This window comes from Puntigrus tetrazona, chromosome 11 (genome assembly GCF_018831695.1).
Source record: "Puntigrus tetrazona isolate hp1 chromosome 11, ASM1883169v1, whole genome shotgun sequence".
Taxonomy (NCBI): domain Eukaryota; kingdom Metazoa; phylum Chordata; class Actinopteri; order Cypriniformes; family Cyprinidae; genus Puntigrus; species Puntigrus tetrazona.
In genome coordinates, this window is record NC_056709.1 from 21,012,513 (window position 1) to 21,036,591 (window position 24,079).

At 37.2% G+C, this 24,079-nt stretch overlaps 3 protein-coding genes and 1 long non-coding RNA gene across 9 annotated transcripts; 2 read left to right on the top strand and 2 right to left on the bottom strand.

Moving 5' to 3' along the window:
- Positions 1-457: 457 nt before the first annotated feature.
- Positions 458-5,951, top strand: si:dkeyp-97e7.9 (DEP domain-containing mTOR-interacting protein). 5 transcript variants are annotated; one of them, XM_043252333.1, is made up of 9 exons: positions 458-898; positions 1,302-1,480; positions 1,638-1,761; positions 2,241-2,455; positions 2,650-2,862; positions 3,987-4,106; positions 4,225-4,295; positions 4,379-4,483; positions 4,589-5,951. In XM_043252333.1, exons 1-9 carry the CDS (start codon positions 816-818, stop codon positions 4,712-4,714), a joined length of 1,236 nt encoding a protein of 411 aa, XP_043108268.1. In that variant the 5' UTR covers positions 458-815; the 3' UTR covers positions 4,715-5,951. The 5 variants fall into 5 exon arrangements, with proteins under 5 accessions (XP_043108268.1, XP_043108269.1, XP_043108271.1 ...); XM_043252334.1 differs by having other exon boundaries at positions 462-898; positions 2,277-2,455; XM_043252336.1 differs by having other exon boundaries at positions 773-872.
- Positions 2,596-6,769, bottom strand: LOC122354211. Its single transcript, XR_006252093.1, has 4 exons — positions 6,695-6,769; positions 6,495-6,590; positions 6,267-6,374; positions 2,596-2,732 (listed from the first exon to the last, which is right to left on the bottom strand). It is a non-coding gene; the product is annotated as an uncharacterized LOC122354211 (long non-coding RNA).
- Positions 6,770-6,796: 27 nt separating this feature from the next.
- On the top strand, positions 6,797-12,328 carry adnpa (activity-dependent neuroprotector homeobox a). Its single transcript, XM_043252332.1, has 4 exons — positions 6,797-7,152; positions 8,867-8,979; positions 9,085-9,174; positions 9,273-12,328. The coding sequence occupies exons 2-4, from the start codon at positions 8,872-8,874 to the stop codon at positions 11,973-11,975; spliced, it is 2,901 nt and encodes a 966-aa protein (XP_043108267.1). The 5' UTR covers positions 6,797-7,152; positions 8,867-8,871; the 3' UTR covers positions 11,976-12,328.
- A 2,396-nt stretch (positions 12,329-14,724) lies between these two features.
- Positions 14,725-19,609, bottom strand: gata1a (GATA binding protein 1a). 2 transcript variants are annotated; one of them, XM_043251239.1, is made up of 6 exons: positions 19,454-19,609; positions 17,872-18,079; positions 16,802-17,290; positions 16,573-16,718; positions 15,384-15,509; positions 14,725-15,296 (listed from the first exon to the last, which is right to left on the bottom strand). In XM_043251239.1, the coding sequence occupies exons 2-6, from the start codon at positions 18,077-18,079 to the stop codon at positions 15,012-15,014; spliced, it is 1,254 nt and encodes a 417-aa protein (XP_043107174.1). In that variant the 5' UTR covers positions 19,454-19,609; the 3' UTR covers positions 14,725-15,011. The 2 variants fall into 2 exon arrangements, with proteins under 2 accessions (XP_043107174.1, XP_043107175.1); XM_043251240.1 differs by having other exon boundaries at positions 19,458-19,572.
- Positions 19,610-24,079: the final 4,470 nt, after the last annotated feature.

The window sequence follows — 24,079 nt, forward strand, 5'->3', positions numbered from 1 at the left end:
GGTGCAAAGGATGTCCACATGATCACTTAAAGTTGGCCTCTCTAGCAACTGCGACCAACAATAATAAAGATAAGACCTGCAGGGTAGCACATGACTTTAAAATAAGGCTTTAACTAAATAAAATACTATAAGTAATTAACAAAAAAACAACAAAGAAACACATGAGCAAATTTTTTTTTTTTTTTTTTTTTTTTTTTTTTAACTAAATAAACTAAAAACTCCACAGCTGCAGTTTTACATGTTTTTAATTTTGGGGAGAAATTTAACCATGACATATATATATATATATATATATATATATATATATATATATATATATATATATATATATATATATGGCTAGAATTCTCAGAAATAAGACCGCATAACTGTACTGTTTAACTTTAAAATAGTATCTGGACCATAGACTAAAACTAAGTGGTCCTCTGTAATCTCATCTGGTATAACTGTGCATGTTTCTCAGCTAACTCTTTTACTGACACCATGTGGCCATTATGTGAAGCTGCTGATATGTTTTCTGGTTTCCCACACGGTAGGTAATTCTTACATTAACAAACGAACAGTTAAGACAGCATCAGCCCAACTACCGTTAAATCAGTTGCCAATAAAGTATTGGATGTAAAGTCACCCCAAACCTGGAACAACGTTCAAATCAATGTAACAAATAGCATGCAGAGAGGGAATTATATTTGTATACACAACATTCACAGTATCGAAGAACTGGTGCCTCGATCCCCTGAATATTTAGTAAACAAAAAAGCACCATTAAAGCGAAGGAAACAAATGCACGGAAGCAGAGACTTGACAGAACAGCCATGGAGCTACTGGGAAACATTCAATGTACAATGATGACAAGACACCAAAAGGCTGAGGTAATGATTGCCGGAGAGCAGCTAAGGTAACGTTACGCGACATCAATCAATCAACCAATCACTTTTATTTAAACAGCGCTTTAAACAATACAGAGTGTTTCAAAGCACTAAACGGTATCAGATAGCGGAATAGAATGATACTAATGTGTAATGATAAGATTAGGCAGATCATTTTTTATTAAATGCAGAGACTGTCTGCGTAATCAAATCGACGATAATCGCTAGAAATTAAATGTCTCCAACTAAGCAAGGAAAAACCACTTCCGGGACAGAAAGAAGGAAAGAAACCAGGCTCGGTTAGACACAGGATTTACATAAATCTCACCATATCTCAAGACTTTATATTTTTAATTATCCGTTACATATTGAACCATTTTTCTCAATGTTGGCATAATAATGGTTGCTCATAGAACTATCATGATTTTGAAGAATGCGGCTACAAGACAGCAAGTTGATCAAGGACCGCAGGCACCATTTGCGAACGTACCCAAACTGTTTTGTGGCTCAGGAGGTTATTGACTGGCTGATTGCTCATAAAGAGGTGCCTGATCGAGAGACTGCGGTCCAGCTCATGCAGCACCTCATGGACCATGATATCATTCATCACGGTACAATATTGTTTACTGTACACCAAGTACAAAGCCAATGATACGACAAGGTCACGTCTGTTTTCCTTCTCTGTTGACTCATAGTAGGACCCATTTATTCCACTCTTAATGTTTAAGAAGACAGAATGTATGCTTTACTATCTTTTCATCTTTATAGTGTGTGATAAGTGGCCCGTGTTTAAAGACGACCAATACTTGTACAGATTTAGAAAGGATGATGGCACATTTCCTTTCAACATAGAGGTTAAGATCTTCATGCGTGGACAGAGGCTGTATGAACAGTAAGATATTTTTTTAGGAAGTGTAAAAATGTTCATTTGGTAGGCTTTGAAGTAAAAGCATTAAGAATGTTATTATTAGAATTTAATATTTGTCTACAATTGTTGTCTAGGGCTCTTTAAGCTACTTTGCCCAAAGACTTTAAGCACATTTTTATATATTTAAAAGAACTTCCATTTTCCACAAAACTCCTGTGTTTGATATTGCTAGTAATTATGAATATCTGCTGAACAGTAAATCATTATTGCCATCATCTTTGTCATCACAAGAAGAAGTCACATTTTTGAATATGTAAAACAGTTATATTAAATAATTTCACAATATTACTGTTTTTGTACTTTAATAAATGTGGCCTTTCAAAAACGGCCATTTTAACGAACCCAAAACCTTTAAATGGTAGTACATTAAGAAATATAGTAATTAACATTGATCTATATTTAATAAACGCTGCAAAAGTATTTTCATTATTTGTCTCTTTCAGACGGGATTTTCAAAACACATCTGTTGCTTTTTACAGTTTGATTACAAGCAAAGACCCCATCTTACAGCCGAGACAGGAAAAGGGAGTGGCTTATGAACGTTCTTTCCCTGGTTACATGTTAATTGATTGGCTGCTACAGAACGGTGAAATAGAGAGTCGACGGCAAGGACTGGATCTCTGTAAGGCCCTGCTAGAGCATGGCATCATACAGCATGGTAAGAACAATAACTATCACCTAGAGTGTTTTATTTCCACATTAACCAGCTAAATGCACTGCCTGTTAGGTTAATCTAATGCATCATACCTGCGTATAGGACGATGATCTCTTGAAGAAATGTTACACCTGCTGTGATTTCGCTCTTCATGCTTTGCCTTGCTGAAACAGTCCACTCTTCATTTCACTCTGCAGTCTCTCTGAAGCACCACTTCTTTGACAGCGGGCTGCTGTATCAATTCTGCATTAACTTTCGCCGGCGGCGCCGTCTTTCTGAACTGTTGCACGAGACAGAGAACGAAGAGGTTGAATGCATAACAGAGCAAAGCCAAGAAGACCAGCCTGACAGTCCCTTTACAGTACACAAAACATCTCCACTTGAAGGCAACAGTGACTTCTCATCTGAGAGTAAAATCACTACGAATGCTACAAATGTATTTCAGTGCTTTGATACGGAGTGTTAGAGCTTGAGAGGTGGTGCAAACGGCCCAATTTAACCAGAGGGAGTTTTAGCGCTCTAATTGCCTGGTCAACCTCTCTGGAGTAACGAAAGCAATATGAAGTTAAGTGCCTTGCTCAAGGGCACAGCTGGGATATCACTTCATAATGAGCTCAGTAACTCTCCATTTTTGTGGACACCCATACATGTAACCTTTGTGTCAGCAACCCAGCTCCTTAACCTAGGGTTTCTCATTATTTTATTTTACACTAAAGGCTCCTTTTCATAAGCCCAAACTACTCGATGGACCCCTTGACGCATGACAAAATCTAATAAAGACTACCTGTTAGGCCAACACAACCATTTGAGCAAATTACTTATATATTTTTGAAATTACTAAGATAATTGAATGGGGTCGGTGTATAATTTATTTGAAAAATAACTTTATTCAAGTTGAAGCAAAAGTGAAAGTAAAAGGAGCAACGTTTTCAATAGAGAGAAATATTACTTGAAGACTCAATCAGCAAGATTAGAATAGATTCTAAAGGATCATGCAACACACAAATAATAGGCTAATAGCTGCTTAAAATTCATCTTTGCTCTCAAAATTTATAAAATTAGTGCTCTCAAGAGATTAACCGTATCTAAAATAAAATGTTTGCATAATATATATGTGTGTGTACTGCGTATATTTATTATGTACATATAAAGACAAACACATACAGTATATATCTTGAAAATATTTATATGTACGTAGTTATATTCTTCTATAAATTTATAGTTATATATAAATATATTCCATATACAAAGATAACATTTCTCTCTCACTCTTTCTCTCTCTATACAGACACACACACACAAATTTGTATTTATTTATTTGTATTATGTAAACAAAATCTTTTATTTCAGACGCGGTTCATCATTTGACAGCACAAACTAAAATTAAAAAGTTATTTTAAATTGGGCTAATTTTATTGTGTATTCTATTGAATAAATGCAGCCTTGGTGAGCGTAAGTGCATAAATCAAGTTTGAAAGACTATTGTAGATCATTGTATAAACTTTTAAATGTGTATAGACTTTTCTAATTTCAGTTCAGCCTATTTTGGATGAACAATGTGGAAGTGTGACCCACCAGCAGCAGAGTTCACGTGGATACCCACTGACGGCTTCTCTCACTGCTGCCCTTGCAGTGCGATGCAATCCCACATCAGGTTATAGGACGGCGTTTGCATGTTTTTAAAATCTATTACAGATATAACTCTTAAATTCCAAGTAATCTATCAGTTTTCAAATTGTAAGCATAAAATGTGCGTGTATTATTTCCGACAGTGCTGAAAAGATATGTAACCTGTGAGGAGCTGTTATCTCCAGGTGCTCCTTATGTAAAAAGAGTTCTTACGGTAAGACTTGCATACATCACGCTTAGCTGGCCATGAAAAGAACATTGAACTACAGTTTGTTTATGTGAGTTTTATAATTAAAGATCCTCGGTGATGCCCTAGGCTGGGGCTTTGTAGTACGCGGAAAATCACCTTGTTATGTTCAGGCTGTGGATCCTGCAAGCCCTGCTGCGGCAGCAGGAATTAAGGTGATCATAACACGTAAACAAAAACACAGATGCTTACGCAATAAAAATTTTGAATCCATCATCAGCTGGTCTCTTTTTTTTTTTTTTTTTCCTTTTTTTGCTTAGGTTCGCCAGTTTGTGTGCCAAGTAAATGGACGAAGTGTGCTTCATCTGGACTATCGCACTCTTTCAAAGCTGGTGATGACTGGACCCCGTGTTGTTACTTTGGAAGTCATGGAACCACTGGATTAATTCAGGAGATATATATATATATATATATATATATATATATTATATATATATATATATTCACACCAATTGAATACCATGGTTTTCTTTATCAGGACATATAAAAAAATAACAGGTTATTTCCAGGTCTTAAAATGTAGAAAATAAAACCTTTGAACAACATGACATATTGCACCGTGTCATTGTTTAACAAAGTAAAGCCAAAAAGGAAAAGCTATGGGTAACAAAATTAGGACATCCTCATCAAATACCTTAACTGATCATCAGCAAGTGTGAATACCTATATAAAAACAAATGTTACAATGACAAGGAGGAATGATCTTAGAGAAGCAATTGTTGCTGCCTTTAGTCTGGAACTAGTCCACCATTCTGCAGTGAGAAAGCTTATTAAGTGGAAAACATTAAAAACAGACACCCATCCTCCCAATTAGTGTGCATCCCAGCAAATTTGTTCCAAGATCAGACCATGTAACACTTAGAGAAATGCCAGACAACCCAAGAACTTCACAGCAGACTCTACAGACCTCAGTTAACGTTAAAATGAAACATGAAAAGCTAAAATTTATGACAGTACAGTTAGAAAAAAACGAGACAAGCTAAACATTCTGACTGAAATTGTGTGGTGAGAGTTGTTCATAAACAAATGCCATCAAATTACAATAAACCGGAGCAATGTTGTAAAGAAGAGCAGGCCAAAATTCATCCAGAATGATGTGAGAGACTGAGGAAATCATACAGAAAATGATTAGTTCAAATTATTACTGCTAAAAAGTGGATCTACAGGCAATTAAATCATAGGGTGTCCTCCTAACTTTTTGTTAATCAAATAATGACGTGTGGTGATATTTTTTAATTTTATGACTTTCCAAGGATAACATCATTTTTTATTATCTCCTGAGTCAGAAAACCATGGATGGAATTCAAAAGGGCACCCTAAATTGTTCACATGACTATATAGCATAGTAGGTGAAGGATGTGTAATATTTTTTCTCAATATCATATCTCATTTTTCTCATACCATGTACCATGCACAACACAGTCAATATGTAATGCACATTTTGTCAGTAAAGCCGGTTCTGTAATGAGTGATTTTGTGATTTCACACCGAGCAGCATTTACACAGAACCTTTGTTCACTGACTTGTGTCATTTTGGTGCCTTTAATCTTGAATTTGTAAAGTGGACATAATGTTTCCCATGTGACCAAAATATATTAAACTTGTTCTCATCACTAAAGTGAACTTTGGATCAGTTCTTCTTTCTCCACACAACTTGCTCCTCAGCAAACGTTAGCCTAGCCTTTTTGTTTGTTTTTTTTTGTCCTGGTGAGAGACTTTGTAACAGCAGACAGCTTTTTCAGTATGACATGCTGAGACAGATTCATACTAAACTGTTCATTGCTAAACTGGCACAAGAAATTCCAGCTGCGGTTTTGAATTTATTTCAAGAGTCTGAATTCAATTCATTAATTTAAAATACTGCTTCAAAACACCCAGTCCTGTTAGGATAAAGAGATAGTTTACCCCCAAATTAAAATTCTGTCATCATTTACTTACCCTTGAGTAGTTCAAATCTGTATGAATTTCTTTGTTGTGCCAAACACAAATGAAGATATTTTGAACAAAGTTTGTAACCAGGCCATTTTGATTCACTATTGACTTCCACTGTAGGAAAAAAAATATAATGGAAGTCAATGGTGCCCCAGAACTGCTCTGTTTAGCAGAACAAATACATTTATACTGGTTTGGATAGTTAATACAGCATTTTTTAAATGATAAACTCACCCTCATTCATTTATGTTAATTTTGGACTGGCATACATACGACAGCATAGTACTTGTCACTTAACACTACCATCGGCACGGGACCGGATCTTAATCACTAAAACAATTTCATAATCTCAATTTATGTGTAAACCAAAACGAACAAAACTAATGCAAGAACATAAGCTGCACTTCATTCACGAATCGACAACTTAAACTTACTTTGTACTTGTGTGGCTGTGATGAATCTTCCCCAGACATCAGTGTGGCCCCTTTTGAACTTTACACAAATATATGTCATTTCCGCTTGCAACCGTCGGCCATTTTGAACAGGCTTGGCTGGTATGTGGAACGGAACAGTCTCAAAGAAAAAAAAGTCTGTTCTCTGCCCCGTGTTTGTACTGAATTGACACAGCAGTCTGTCCAAATCGTAAATTAAAGAACAAGTTCATGAGGTCGACAGAAACTGTCCAGTAGCCCGTGTTAATCCAGTTGATGACACATGGTGCGGATTCTCAGGATGAGTTGCCGAAATCCACCGGCGGCGGCAGCGGCGCGAAGGACTGCAGCATCTGCCGAATAAACCACAATCTGTCTCTGTCCTCTCACCCTAACTCTTCATTTAGTCTGAAAGCAAAGCGCTTGAAGGGAATTCCATGCGAGACCGTGAAGTAAAGCAGGTAATGTGTCAGTATAAACGTCTGCTTTTCTTTCTTTGGCATAGCTGCTTTTGTGTGGAGTTCAGTGTTCACATCAAACATCCAGCGTGGCTAGGCTAACGCGCTAACTGCATATATGTGCATGGAGTAACAATTGTTTTGTTATCGCTAAACTAAGTTCGTTCTTAAATGAAATTGTACGTTAGAAGCACTTAGCTCTCATTGGACAGTTCGTACATGCGGTCAGGTCAACGCCAGCGTAGCCTGTCAACATAAATTGGGTATTTTTCTGCTGAGCCTATCAAAAAGGCCTGCTGTGGCCTGTATTGTCTAGTGGAGTTGCATTTATAGGAGCAACATTCCCATTTGCAGGACTGCAGTTGCTGTATGCATGCATTGTGTTCCAGAAGTCAGCTTTATATAAGAGTGGTTTGTTTACATTGTGCAAAATCTATCACACCCATTGACCCTATAGTGCTGCATGTCTAGTGTGGTTCATTTTTCCATAACTGATTGTTATCAGCTTAACTTTGTCAAAGGATGAGGATGTTAAAAGTTAAGTCTTCTGAAGGCTTTGCAGGACCACTTTTATAATAAATGCACATTACATTTAGATTATTTTGTTGTTTACAATACAGTATATGAGTGCACCAGTGACATCGATTAAATGCAGAAAGGATAAGTGAACTTGACAGGTACTTGCAGAAAAGGAGTCTCCTTTAAACTGTTGATTTGATACCGGCAGGGGTTTTTTTTGGAGCAGGTTTATATTGTTTTGGCAATACATGCATATTTATAGCTGTAAATTATCATTTCCATTTGTTTTTAATGCACATCTTAATTAATATTTGTGTTTTGCGCATTCAATAGTTATGTGAAGTTATGAAGAAGTTGTATTGTTTATAACAAGTTAGTGGTTAGTTCATCCAAAAATGAAAACCGTAATCTTTTACTTTAATGTTATTCCAAAAACATAATATGTTAAAATATCATGGAACTGAGAGATTCCAATTCCTCCATTGAAAGTATTGAAGTTTAAAAGGCACATACATAGAGTATATTAAAGATGATAAACAAAAGGTCAACCATACTTGCTGGACATTGCAGAACAAACCTCAGTTTGCAAAATGCAAAAATGACAAGAACACACCTCATTGCTTTTCATACTTGAAGCAAATATTGGTTGCATTTACCATATATCATGTGCTCTATGTATGTGCATTGATGACAAGTCTAAATCTGTTACGCTTACAAGCTATTAAAGACCTTTTTGAAGCATCAATGTTTCCTTAATATACTATCTTATATACAAGACTGAATTAAAATACTTCTATTAGTGTTTCAAATATTAACCAAAAGGGTTTGAAGTGACATGAAGGTGAGTAATTGATTATATAATTGACATTTTTTGTGAGAACTGTTCCTTTAAAATTGTTTAATGTGGTGTGCACTCCCATGAGGCATTGTCATGTTGAGATCATAAGCAGAATAATACTTAATTTTTCTAATACCTGTAACACCACTATTTTTGAACACTTGCCATTATGGTTAATTTTCATTAAGTTAATTGTGTCTGATTACAGATGGAGCATTTCTACTATAACATTAATAACTGAAAACTGCTGTTGCATAGTCCTGCATCTATACTGAATATAAATGCATATATTGGTCTGCACAACATAATTAGTAATTGTTGAGTGAACCTTTTTTGGTTTTTTTATTATTTTTTGTGTAGAAGACATGTTTCAACTTCCAGTGAATAACCTCACTCGGCTAAGGAAGGCCAGGAAAAAAGTCAAAAAACTGCTAGGTGACATTGGCCTTGACTACTGCAAAGAACATGTCGAGGTGATTATTTTTGAACTGTCATTGTTTTTTTTTCATATTAAACATCTGCTGTGTTAATGTATGTGATTTGCTTCAATAATGTTATTTCCTGTCCATTTCCTGTAGGACTACAAAGATTTTAGCCCCAGTGATTCATACATGAATCAATTTCACCTTGACATTTGTATGTGGGATCCATCCTGGACAAAGTCGCAGGTATTTTACCCACAGCCATTACAACAAAAGTCCTCAAAGAAAACTTTTTGCATTGCATAACCATTTTGTAATATTGCTTTGTTGTTCAAATGTTGCAGGACTACAGAACAAAGCAGTTTTGCTGTTCAGATTGCCCATTTGCCTCCAAGTATTTCTCTGCCTACAAAAACCACTTCCGCAATGTTCACAGAGAAGACTTTGAGAGCCGAATCCTTCTTAATTGCTCCTATTGCACATACAGTGGGAACAAAAGGACACTGGAAACTCATGTCAGGCTCTTCCATATGCCTCACAATATGGTGCGTCAGGGTGTCGCTGGCCCCAACAGAGCTCCAATAGGGGTTAGGGACAGCGGTATGCGATTAGACAAGCCTATGTTGCCTGATCGAAAGGAGCTCCCAGTGTACTACTGCAAGAAGTGCACCTATCGAGACAGACTGTACAATGTGGTGCGCAGGCACATTTACAGGGAACACTTCCAGCATGTGACTACACCTTACCTGGGAAGAAACTCAGAGAAGCAAGAAAACAGTGTGGAGGCCCCTGGTAACAGTCATGGGATTCACTGCAAGAGCTGCCACTTCACACCTCGTTCTTATGAAGCACTGGTCCAGCACGTCATTGAGTTCCATGAGCGCATTGGCCATCAAGTCACCGCCATGATTGGGCACACCAATGTCATAGTGCCGAGGCCCCAGGCGAACGTAATCCAAAGGGGCATTTCAATCACTCCAGGTGTGCGTCCCCAAACACCTCAAATAAATCGCTTCAGTATGCCCAAAATGGTGGGCTTACCTGTTGGCAACCATTTCAAGCAAACTCTTGCAGGCAATTCTGTCCCTGGTCACCCAGTTCGCGTTACACTACCTGATAAAGCTTTTGTGTCTGGTGCGGTCTCCCAGTCACATACGGGAAAACACCTGGGGGGCTTTGGAGTCCATGGTGCTACTCATCTTAATGCTCAGTCAGCCTCTTTCTCACCCTCATTGAAGAGCCTACCTCTCTCTTCATCTGTGCATGCTGCTACTGCCACACTGACGTCATTGCAGGCCAAGAAAGCTTCAGCCAATGCTTTGAACACCTCACAAACACAAAAGTGGAAGATTTGCACCATTTGCAATGAACTTTTCCCTGAAAGCGCATATAGTGCTCACTTTGAAAAGGAGCATCAGGCGGAGAAGGTGAGGGCAATGGCTAAATACATCATGAAGATTCACAACTTTACTAGCAAGTGTCTGTACTGTAACCGTTACCTACCCAGCGACTCTTTGTTGAACCATATGCTAGTGCATGGGCTGTCATGCCCACAATGTCATTCCACGTTTCATGAAGTTGAGAAAATTGTAGCACACAAGCGTCTGGCACACTCCAACGAACCAGGGGATCCGCCGACTGGTTCTCCTTTAACATTCGATCTCACTCTTCAGCAAGGAAGTCCCAAAAATGTTCAGCTTATTGTAACCACCTACAACATGAAAGAGACCCCTGAAGCCTCTTCAGCTGCCAATCAACCACCGCAGAACAGCGCCATGCCCAAGCCTGCAAAGTTGGCTGTAAAGCAGACAGATGCGCAAACTGATTCTGTGGTCCGAAACATGTCCCAGTCTTCTGTGTTACAAAAGAAAGAAGTTGGGAAAACACTCTGCCCACTGTGCTTCACTATTCTTAAAGGACCCATCTCGGATGCCCTTGCCCATCATTTACGGGATCGTCATCAAGTACTACAAACATTGCACCCTGTAGAGAAAAAACTAACCTACAAGTGCATCCACTGCCTAGGAGTGTACACTAGCAACATGACTGCTTCCACCATCACGCTCCATTTGGTACACTGCCGAGGTGTTTGTCAGACTCCTAAAGGCACCAAGCCTATTATGCCTGGACTGCGCTCACCTGGAGTTGGGTCTCTCAAACGTGAGTTAGTTACCCCAGATGCATCTGACCCCAAGAGAAGGAAGATGGTAGACCAGTCTAGGTATTACCCCTCAGCCTTTGTTGAGAAGCCGGAGGAGCCGGTTGTGTTGGCGTTGGATCCGAAAGGTCATGGTGACGAGTCCTACGAAGCACGTAAAGGTTTCCTTACAGCGTATTTTAATCGGCATCCTTACCCTTCCCAACGGGAGATTGAGAAGCTAGCCGCAAGCCTTTGGTTGTGGAAGTCTGATGTTTCCGGCCATTTTGCCAACCATCGCCGCTCATGTGACCGGGACTTTGTCACCCGCAAACCTGTTGTGTTACTTGGCTTTAACATGCGGGCAGTAAGCCAGCTCAAGCATGACATGAGCTTTGACGCAAACTGGCTGTTCGAAGTCAATGACGAAGAAAAAAGTGGATTCTCAAGGACCTCAAAATTTAGGCTGAAGTCTCCTGTTGGTTTCTCTCCAGATTTCAAGGGGAAAATGCAGCCATTAAACACTGGACAAAGTAGTCAAAGCAACTGTGCCTTCAAGCCATGCCCTGGATCATCCTCAGAACCTATTGCCATTGACTCTGACAGTGATTCAGAGCCAGAAGTTATGCCTAATAAAAATCTCCATCAACCAACTACGGCGTTAAGGCCTTTGGTAGGTCAGTCCCATGCAAAAGGGACATTGCTGCGAGAGAGCTTCCGTTGCGAAAAAGATGTCAGGAGAAGCAGAAGTTCTCCCAGAGTTGGGCCAAAAAGTCTAGATGGCTCTGTGTCGGGTTCCAGTCCTGAGGAGGCAACCTGGTCAGGCAGCATGTCTTCTGAAGAGAGCCACTACAGACCAGCAGGACGATTCGAAGTGAAGGGGAAGAAAGTTGGGTTACTTGGTAGATGATGACATTCGGTGATAGTTCCCTTTCTGTCTATCCATGCCCAGATTTGTAGGTCAGAGCTTTTACCTCACATTTGGCTGACATTGAACGTTATGTTATGAACTGAGTCTGAGAAGTTACAGTTTTACAGAAAGTACTGTTTACTCTCAAACAGTTCTGCTTGTCAAAAAGCAGAAGAACTAATATACTGTATATTTTTTTTCCAACCGATCCATAGTCCTTGGTGAGTTTTTCTTCTTTTTTTGTATACTGTTCTCTGTATTTAATCATACACTTGTTGGAATTGTAACAAAATTGATAGGTCTATTGTTTTTTTTCCCTGGTTAAATAAAAAGGCAGTGTAATTCACAATCAAGTGCTTGCATGTTGTGTATTTTGGTTTTTCTTTCTTGTAGAGAAAGTCTGAATTCAGTTATTATACTTTTACATATTATAAATAATATAACACACAGGCCACTATTTTAGTGCAATGTAAAGCAGGTGCTGGAATATTTATTTGAGCTTCAGAGCATTTGGTTGCGTTCAATTAGCATCTTGACTATTGTACTAACACCATACTACCCATAGAGGTCACTGTCTGTAAGATCAACGCTGTTCATAGGTTTTGCTGACTACTGTACCATTCATCAAAGTTGTCGTAATATCAAAATGCGTTTAATGAACCTTTTATATCACCTTTAAATGTTGACTACCATATACAACAATTTTATGGCAGTTTCAAGCTATCTTTTTAAGTCTAAAAACGTTTATAGTCATGTTAGCCTGACAAATGCTTTACAATTAAAAAAAATAAAAAATGTGGTCTTAGTACAGACATTTAGTTTGCAATAATTTTGAGAAGTATTACCCAGAATCTTGCATTCATGAGTACTGTTGCTTAAGATCTTTAATTGAATGGATGTCTGGGAGTCTGAAAATGTGCTACGTGCACTGATTCAATGGAATTTTGATAAGATTTGGTAGTGGACATGTAACCTATGGGTTTGTATTTTAAAGTATTAGAGTGAGAGGAGAGACTGAGACACAAACTAACGGATGTCGTTTTGAATTTGCTCGACTGGTCCTGTGGTTGCTAATCTCTTTCAGTCATTTGTCACCATTTCCCCAATACATGGCTGGCCGTCCCAGCAGATAAACTCGGTGAGGACAAAATAGAAAAAAACAGATACCCACCTGCCACTCAAGAGAGTTTGCAAGTTCAACATTGTATGGACGGACCATATCCACCATGTTCATTTGTTTTTATTTATTAAACCCTTCATATTTGTGCAAATGTCTGTGATGAGAGAGATTTTAAAAACATGTATCTACGAGTAGACTTCATCATTAAAAATTCATCACTTACTCACTCGGGTATTTCCAAACCTGTATGAATTTCTTGACCAAAACAGCCTAGTTACAACCTTTTTAAAAATATCTTCCTTTGTGTTTGGCAGAACAAAGAAATTAATACAGATTTGGAACTACTTGAGGGTGAGTGAATGAAGAAAGAATTTTTATATTTGTTTGGCGGTTTGCTCAAGCCTTTGCGAACTTGACTTTTCTGCAAGTTTCTGAGTAATGAGTCAGCGAAGGGTCAGGATTAGGTGGCATCCACAGATGTTCATGGTTCCTCGTCAGAAGTGAACTCTTCACACTTGCACATGACTAATGATCAGTCATGCAATGATTTGCCCACAGTATACACAACTATGCAAATAATTATTTATTTCTGAAATTGCTTCATGAATTATACTAGTTTATTTAGGTCCTTGCTGAGGAACACAAACTGCAGGTGCTTGAGTTATGTTTGTAGTTTTCTTACAGTTTTTTTTAAGATGCACCCCCAAGGTAACGATAAATAAACATTTATTTCAATTGCAGAGATGTTTTAAACATTTGCAGTCATTATTCGGATGCTGATCCCATTCAAGGTGGTTAAAAGACAGTACATGTGATCTCTGGTGATGCTGTGGAGGAGGGTCAGTGTTGAGAATGTTGTGAGCGTGATAAGGTATCACTTTCGCAGCACTCTAAACTGAACTGTAACACCTTGCTTTAGTGTAAATGGGAGGTTTTTAATGTAAACGCTAAAAGCTAACAACTGAGTAAATTCCTTTTTTTTATGTGTAGATTACCTGAACACACAGATCAAAGGTCATTGTGATGTCCAGGAATGTATTCCTACTAAACAAGTGCATACCTACAGAAAAAAAATAAAAAATGTATCTGGACACAGGCCAATTGTTTATCAGCTTATCTTGATTCTAATATTCTCTGTGAGAATTTCAGTGCAGGTGCAATTATTTTGCGTTATGTACACAGATATAACAGTTTTTCCATGTGAGCTAATTTTAGGACCTGGCACAAGTGGAACCTTGGTTAAATGCTTTGTCGCCCTCCGCCAGCTTTATGGAAAGTGTTTTATTTGCATGTTCATGCTCCAAAAGCAGATCAATTGTTAAAGCCTCTGCGGAGTGGATGAATGGACAATGACACTATTATTGCTTGGCTGGAATGTTATGGAAGTCCAAATAGCAAGCTCCAAACCACAAGGTCTAAAACAGTTTGCAATATTTAAATACCATCACCACATTGAAAATGTTCACCTTTGATAGTAAAACACAAAAACAGACAAAAACACTTCTATAGCATTAATAAGTATGGTATATTATCATATTAGATGTACAATATTTAATGAATACATATTTTGTATTATTTTTTAATGTGATGATGAATTAATAATAAATTAAAGTAAAACCTCAAAACCTCTTTCAACCTCAAAACCTCATTTAATTACAAGACATTCATAGTGTGATTATAGCACATACAATAAGCCATAAAAGAGTATTTACATTTGTCATCAAACTATAGCTGACAGTTTTACTGTTCCACTATTCAAACTACGTGACGAGCTGACAAGCTGGTAGACTGCGACTGTTATCGAGCAGCTTTAATGTATTTTCTTTTTACTTAAAAATAAGATTCAATGTATTTATGCAAGAAAGTTGGGGCCAGCGTATTGTACATGCCTCATTATGGTCCAATAGATGTTTCCTTCACACTAATGTGGGCACCATGCCGGAGTTTGGGTGGTGGGGGTAGGGCAAATTTGGAGAGGAGTGCAAAGTTGAAGGGGGCAGTAGGTGAGGCGTGTGACTGTAGGACAGGAGGGGTCCTGGGTTCAGAGAGTAGGGTCCTACATGCTCATCGGGAGGTGCGATGTGAGACATGTCAGGGTAAACCTCTGATGCTGCGCTCTTTTTGCCCTTCTTGTTTCTGTTAGACACCTTGCGATTCCTTGTCTGTATTCCATCCTTCTTCATAGTTAAAGGCCTGTTGACCTGCAAAAAGACATTGCAGAGATTTTAGGTTTGGCAGTTCCTCGTTTTTTTTCCTCTGATGAATGTAGTGTGAGTGAGCGCACTTACGTTGTGGAGTTTAAAATAGAGGCCGCAGGCGTTGCACACAGGCTCGCCGCTAGCGTTGCGTCTCCATAGTGTCGTGGTGCTCGTGTGACAGTTGGCGCACTGCGTTCCAGCGCGTTTGCTGACAATCTGACAGAAGCAAAGTTTATTGATAATAACATTAATAATTCAGAATCAATAGTGAATTGCACAACTACTATAAGTATATCTGGAACACTTATAGGGAACACATATTCACTATTAAGTACAGCTGTTTCCTCAATAAATTCCTAATTTGCTGCTTATTAATTAGAAAGTAGTAGTTACTTAGTAGTTATTTGGTAGGATCAATTATGTAGATTAAGGTAATGTAGAATTAGGCATTAATGTGTTTAATTACTACTAATAAATGGCTAATATTGTAGTAAAATGCATGCTAGTTAAGAGACCTTAAAATATAATGTTACTAATATATCTAATAAAGCAGCACATACTATAGGTAACCCTGGACCACAAAAGCAGTGTCAACTTTGCACATATCTATGGTTTGTTAGGATAGGATAATATTTGGAAAATCGAAGCAAATGAAGCTCTTAGTAACGTATATAGCAATCACAAATTACTTTTTAATATATTTACTGTAGGATATTGATCAAATATCTTCATGAAACATGATCCTTACTTAATGTTCCTGTACAATGTATTTTTGGCTATTGCTATGAATATACCCCAGCTACTCAGGGTCACTTATATTAAATCTCGGCTATGTGATTTTTTTTTTTTACATCATTATAAACAACTATCACCCAGTTATCTATATTAAATAGCCTACTTTTCTGCTTACATACAGTGCACTCACATAAATAAATATGTAGTATATACCAAATTCGAGATATAGGACTCTTTTTTTGTGGAAGGAATGGTTTTATCAAAGTTTGATGTACAGTATGTCTACATACAGTAGACTCATGTCAAGCTATTTAAACTATATAGCAAATTTTGTATATATTATCTGCCAAACTCTTTATATAAAGCATATATAAGTGTACAGTATATTCCAATATAACCATATATACTGTACAGCAAATCTCAACTACTTGATTGCTTATAGAGCATCATTGCAAAATGTAAACTATATTATCGCCCAGCTCTAATCTGCTAAATGCAAGTACAAGATGTAAAAATATTAGGAAATGAACTTTTTTTCACGTACCAGTCTCTTTTTTGGTCTGATGAGAGGTCTGTTCTGGCCATTCATCTTATGGTACAGTCCACAAGCATTACAGAGGTAGTGGCCTGTTCCATCTCGACGCCACAGAGGGGTGGCAGTGGCACCACAATTTACGCATTCACGTGCCTCTGTCAAATTCAAAAGTAATTATTATGCTGAATCATTCATGATTTGAACTTTCTTCAGTCAGCTACAGTGTAGATTTACATACCCGGTGGCGAAAGTCTCATCTTGTTGCGAAGTTTGGGTGAGAACGATGAAGGGCTCATCCAGGGTCCCGCGCTAGAATAGAGCGCTGAACTATAGTCCTGTGACGTGGTCATGTATGAGCCGTATGGACCCAGCATGTGTGAAGAAGGTCCATACACACCACCCGGAGCTGAGCTCAGATTGAGAAAGCTACTTCCACCTCCACCCATGGGACTCAGGCGCTCAGCTTTCAGGACTTCCTGGAGCCTGGGACTTTCCTTCCCATCACGACTCGGGGAAGGGAAGCCCTCTTTGGGGGAGGTGAAAGAAGGGGTAGTGCTGTTCGGGTAGATAGATGTGGAGGTGTGAGGATGGAGAGGCGTCTTTGTGAACGGGCTACTTGCCCAAACAGTGGATGTGGGGTTGTAGGAAGAGTTTAGAGAGTGACCCGCAGAGTTGTCCAGCCACTGGATGTTTCCCAGAATTGATGGAGAGGAGTAGATTTGGCGAACTATTTCAATGGAAATAAAAAAATTGACTTATTTTGACTGAAATAGAGCACAGTTTTGACTCTTACATTAAACACTGATAGTTTTGAAAGATGTTTTTAACAGTTTTTTTCCATGAGGTGAAACAACACTGGACCTCACTGGCTTTCAAAATATGGACAAAAATAATAATTGAGACACAGAAGGTCCTACAAATTTAAAACAAAAGTAAATGATGACAGATTCTTCTTTTTACTACCCATTACATTTTTATAAATGAAGGTTCTTTACTGGCATTAGTGGTTCCATAAAGAATCTTCCATTTCCATGGAGCCTTTTCATGTTCTGTAGATTAAAATTGTTCACCTGTTCATTGAAAGATCGTTTGGGGAAACTAAAATGTCTCATTTATGGCATTACTGCAAAAAACCCTTTTGGAAACCTATATATTTTGAGAGTGAATAGTGGAAGGAAACCAGCAAAACAGTAGTTCCATGTCTCCTCCTGATCTTCTATTATATTTACAATACCATTTGATTGCAATGGTAGTAGTGCAGAAACTGCACATTTCACAAACCTTTAAATGCAGCAGTAAGAATCTCACCTGGACTGTGTCTGTAAGACGACGAGGCTCGGCTCTGTCCACTAGTGGAATAATACGATGGCAGTAAGTCAGTCTCAGAGCTGGAGTAGAAAGGCTCATCATCTTCACCGGGTGGCAGTAAACCAGGCTCTGTGGTGTAGTTTGCCAACTGGTCTGGACTGATCAGGCTGGGGGACACCCAGCGGGACTGCTCGGATGAGTTCTCCATCTTTCATGTACGAAAAATGATTCAAATTCAGACTTGCTTACCAATATAGGAAGAATTATAAATGAGTTTAAAAATGCATTTATTTTGTTATTTTTTTAACGATGACTGTATAATTAATGTTGACAGACAATATTATTATAATATATTAATACATTCAGAAATATACAAACATTTTTCTCAGTCTTTACAGCTGAGCGAGATGGATGGGAATGCTAACAGATAGCTTAACAGGTATTGTAGACCCCCTTGGTCAGTATACTTTAATAAGGTATTTCTATACAGTGCGGTCTTCACACTTCCCTTTAAAATGTCCTCATTTGACTGTGGCAAAAAGTCAGCCCTAAAAATACATCAGCATGTCTGAATTTCTCAAAGGCATTCATAACAGTTAGCATTAGCTCGCAACAACATTTACTCCCTTAGGGGAATTGACTATTAAAAGATTAACAGAAAGACCATGGTATTGACTCTGAAAAACAAAATAACTGTTGAGGAATATCAGTATTGATTATATAGAGTAGTCTTTAAAATTTGTTTTCATTATAGAAGCATCTTACTTTTTTTTTTTAAAATAACATTTAAAAATATCAAAATCCAGCAATTTTTCTAAAGCTTTAAAGAAAGAGAGAACTGGTAGTGTTGTAACATATGTTCTTGTCATTTCGCTCAGTCAATCATGGCATCGCTTGCTGAACAGAAAAACAATCTATCTAGTTGAGTGATTATGAATAGCATCATATTCGCCTGATAACTATCATGCATTATCAGACAAAACATTTTTTAACAATAAATAAACTAATTGTGAATCAAAGTGCAAAAAATAGTGAAGGCGCTGATATTTACATATAGGTCTGATAAAATGCTCTATTGTTATAAGTTAATTTGGAAATTCATATAATATTAAACCTATTAAACAGGCAGTAACTAATTATTCATAATTTTATATATATATATATATATATATATATATATATATATATATATATATATATAGAGAGAGAGAGAGAGAGAGAGAGAGAGAGAGAGAGAGAGATAATAAAACAAACAGTAATTTGCTCATTTAACACTTTTAAAATAAGCTGGCTTTTATATAATAATAATTGCACATTTATGTTTATGTAAGTTAATACAAAATGTATTTATTGGCTTATATGTTAAGTAACTGATTAAACTGGTTGTCTGGCACGAAGATCTGCTGTAACAAAATATCCTACATAAACCAAATATATAAAATATTTGGCAAATATTAAAGATGTATTAATGTAATTAAAAAAATAACTCTTCTATATCTAAACACAGAAAATAATTGTGTAAGTATAAAGCCAGGTAATGTGTTATAAGACACTTTTACTGGCACTTTTTGGAAGAACTTACCTACAAGTGATGTATCGTGTTTATCAGTAGACTCACACCAATGCACAGATCAAGGAGGGTGGCTGGAGAATGAGAGTGTACTGGTCCTCTGCTTGCTTGCTTATCTCCTTCAGTCTTTGGGAAATAGTAACTTCATTTGAAATTGTAGGGCACCAGTGGGTGGGGTTGGGGTACTTTTTTGGACACTCCTACCATACGGACAGTTTTGAATATGGCAGATCTCTAGCTGACACAGCAACTAAGTATAGATCAAAATGGTGGTTTAAATATTTTTGGCCATTATGATTGAGTATGATGTTTGAAAACATGATTTTGAACACAAAGTGATTTCCTCTTCATATATCACAATCAGTTTTCAATACATTATTGAGGTTTTCGGTTTTCGTATTTTAACAAGACAGGTGTTTCACACCAATATGAATGTATTTTTATGTAAAGATGTGTGACCTAGAATAACATTAATAAAGTTATTTTAAATATTCTAACAAAATACATTTTTGCTGAAATCCTTATACTGTTCCACACTACAAACCAGAAGTTATATAACATTACCTGGTGTATAGATACAGATAAAGAGGCAAATCTAACAGTTCATTGCCTGACAAAATCCTACAGAGCATATAAGAAACCCTAGTTTACAGCAACCATAAAATTATCATTCATATGATTCAAACACAACATTGATAAAGGTGCACTGTTGTGAACATTTCACAGAACATGTACGTTTTCTACAGCACTTACATGATTAATATAGCAATTAAAACAAGTAACAAAGACTATTCCAAATGGAAACGGTGACTATGAACAAAGCAAATGAAAATGCAAAAGCACTTTTCCCTGGTGCAGCTCAGGAAAGAACAGTAATGCAAATAAACTCAAATGCTGCAATCATGGTCAGAGATACGGACGCAGCACGGCCTGCCCGAGCACAGGACTTAGACTGTCACTGGCATTTGACAGTCAAAACACTTTCAACTTCCCTCCACCATTGTGCATTTATAATTTTCAGGGAAACTGGGAAGAGATCCAGAGAAGCAAATCCTTCAACAAGGGCCAGTTAATTGATTTACATAGGGCCCCATTTTAGAACTACAGCATGTAGGCCAATACGTTGTTACAATAGCACAGATCCTCCAAAATTTTATTTCTTCACCTTCACTGTGAATTCAACACCTTCACTTGTTTTTCTTCAGTGGAACACAAAGGAAGTTGTTTTCCATTTAATGAAGGCCGTCAAGCTGCAAAAAGCACGTAAAAACAACATAAAGTGCCAAAGAAATATTGTGTGAAAAACACAAATTCTTATCATTATTTATCAAATGTTGCTTTAAAACATCCTTTGTCAGCTTTCGCCTTCATCGTATGGAAACAAGCTTGGACATTCTGTTTAAAAAAAACAAGATATGAAGTTAACATTTTAAAAACAAACCAATAAATAGTACATGACGGTTTCTATCCTGGACATGTTGTAAAGATATTCGGGGTGACAAGGCATTGTCTGCTGTCCTGTATAAAATTACTTCAAATTTGGATCTTCTCAACAACAAAAAAAACTAGACTACCAAACAGAAAGAAGTCTATAAAGAGAGGGAGTCGGTGTTGAGGGATGTGGCTGGTGGCTGTGTGTGTGTGCTGGCTGCTGAACTGTGATAAGAGGTTATCAAGATTGGAGTCGGAGGCTGGGGAATCGACCAGCCATGACACTACATGAACAAACTCACAGGAACAGTGACACCCTACAATGGCAGTCAGACAATTTTCTCTTTTAAACACACACACATGTACACATTTACTCGGGACTTATTTTAGATAGTATTCTAGTATTTCTACATGATGCTAATTAATCTAGTAATCGTAACATAGTAATATGTTTCTCATTTTTTACACACACAAAACACAAATCCAACTAAACTACTAAAAAAAAAAAACACAAACTGCATGAGTAACTATTAAATGTTTGAGGTATATGTTTTCAAAGAATTCTTTTCTCATTAAAATAACTTTTCTATTTTAATGTATTTAAAAATAGTAACTTATCTCTGGGATATGAAGCTAAAATCCTCCAGTTGTCACATGATCCCTTAAAAATGATTCTGTAATACTCACGTGCTGTGCTCCAGAAACGTTTTTTATTATCAAAGCTGAAAAACATTTCTGCTGTTCAATACTTGTTTTTCAGGATTCTTTCAGGAAAACAGTAAATTAGTGCAAATAAAAACTTTTATAACATTACAACTGCTACATTTACTGTGACCTTGCTAACTAAAAAACTGACCCCATAATATACGTCTAAAAATACTGCATTAGATTGGTCTCTCAAAAAAAATTATTCAGTACAATCATGTGCATGCAACAACACTCTTGTGCCGTGTGTCTGGTTTTGTTTAGAGGCGAAGTGACTGACAACAGTGACCGTGCACTTCTGTTAACGTCACAATAATATCCATTCCTGAAACCAGGAAGCCCTCGGATCCAGGTGCAGAATACACAACGCCCGTGAGGATCCATAAAAATGTGTCACAAGACTCTGTGGGAACTGTTAGGGGTCGGGGCGGTGTGAGGGTCAAGGCAGAAAGGCGGAGAGGTTGGGGGTAGCTGTAGGTTTTCGGGGCAGCGCTCCAGTTCCAAGGAAAGAAACTTCCATGAAAGCAGGCCCTTATCTCTGCCTCGCACAGCCAGCTGAGCTGACCGTGTCATGAGGTACAGCTCAAAGGACCGCCTCTCCCTCTCTCTTTCTCTCTGCCTCGACGTCTTATTTTTATTTATTTACAGAGTTACAATGAATTAGTTTCAGGTCGCATATGTAAGTGTTAATGCCAGCAAGTTCCCAAGTAGCTTCATTCCCAAGTAATGACATATCTCATCCTCAAGACTCTAAAATCATTTCTAGCCAAAAGTCTTATCCCAAAGATAAGTCCGAGTGAGAGGACACAGAATGCTTCTTGTCTATGCGTTGCAGACTGTAAAAGGATATATCACACTTAAAAAAAATTCTAGTCTGTCCCTGTTCATTCCACTACCTACACTTCACCCATGAATAAATGACGTCAGGTTTTAGGCTAATGCAGAAAGCTGTTTACCATCCCAATGGAGAATTCTCGGTTTTAGAAAAATGTTTTTCATGAATAATTCAGTGGCGTCCCATTGTTTACGTGAACTCACATTCTTGCGGTAGTTGCAGTAAATTGCTAACAATGTTTCGAAGTTTGAGGTTGGTTGGAGTCTTTATGTAATTTCTTACCAAGGCTTCATTTATTTGATCAAAATACAATAAACTGTATATTTATACAGCTATATGAATCATGTGAGTGTTATAATAAATATGATTACAATTCAAATTTATATTTACATTTATTTGTTTTACTATATTTACTATATTTATCTGTTTTACTATATTTACATTTACTTTTTTTGCTCATTGTATAATAATACAATTGCTTTTGTTAATTGTAAAGGAATACAAAAAGAATAGAGAAGCTAGTGTTAGTTTTTAAAAATTGTGTTTGTTTGTTCAAAAAGGGACAAGTTTTTTATATTTTTTGACTTCCTGCTAATTTTTATCATCATTACTCTAGTGCAGGGGTGTCAAACTCAATTCCTGGAGGGCCGGAGCCCTGCAGAGTTTAGGTTCAACCCTGCTAAAACACATATACTATGTATGATTGAAGTACTTGATTAGCTGGATCAGGTGCGTTTAAGTAGGGTTGCATCTAAACTCTGCAAGAACTGAGTTTGACGCCCCTGCTCTAGTGCTAATCATCCTTTAGAAATCATTTTAATATTCTGATATAGTGCTAAAGAAACATTTCTTTGTAATATCAATGTTGTGAAACAGTTTGTGAAAGTTTTAAAAATAGCATTTTATGTAAAATAGAAATCTTTTGTAACCTCATAAATGTCTTTACTATCACTTTCGTTAATTGAATATATCCTTGATAAATAAAAGTAAAAATTCTTTAAAAAAACATGGGTGACCTTAAAACCTTTTGAAACTTAATAAAAAAGAATCTAACACATAATAAATGTCTATAATACATAATCTTGTGTGTGTATCACTTGAATAGAATTCATATAAAGAGAATGATGAATGGCATGTTAGACAGAGGTGAACTTCAAAATTTTCAAAGAAGAGGATGTGTACCTGACCGCAAAGCCACAGCTCTCAAAAGTGACTCTAAGGTAGCAGCTAAGTTTGTATCAGTGCTGTGTTTTTGTGAGGTAAGTCAGTCAAAACCACGTTTCAGTTGAGGAGAACTGGCCTCAGTATTCACTGTTACAACTTACAGTTTTGGCCTCCACACCCTTAACTGACACCGAACAAGACACCTCCCATATGAGGACCTCATAGCAGGTTCTGCCCAAGTGTGTGCCTCTATATTTAGTGCTTTGAAACCCAAATGAATGATTAAAACCTATCCTTACAAAACAGTACTGTGCCGTTACCACACTACAGTACTTTGATGTAGTATATTTTACATTATATTGCCTATTATTGATTCCAAATTACATTATATATTTTAGCTACTTTTAGATCACTTTTGACTCATTTATTACATTTATTTAAATATGATAATCTTGTACCACACTGATATAAATAACAAAGAGTAAGAAAATATATTCCATTGT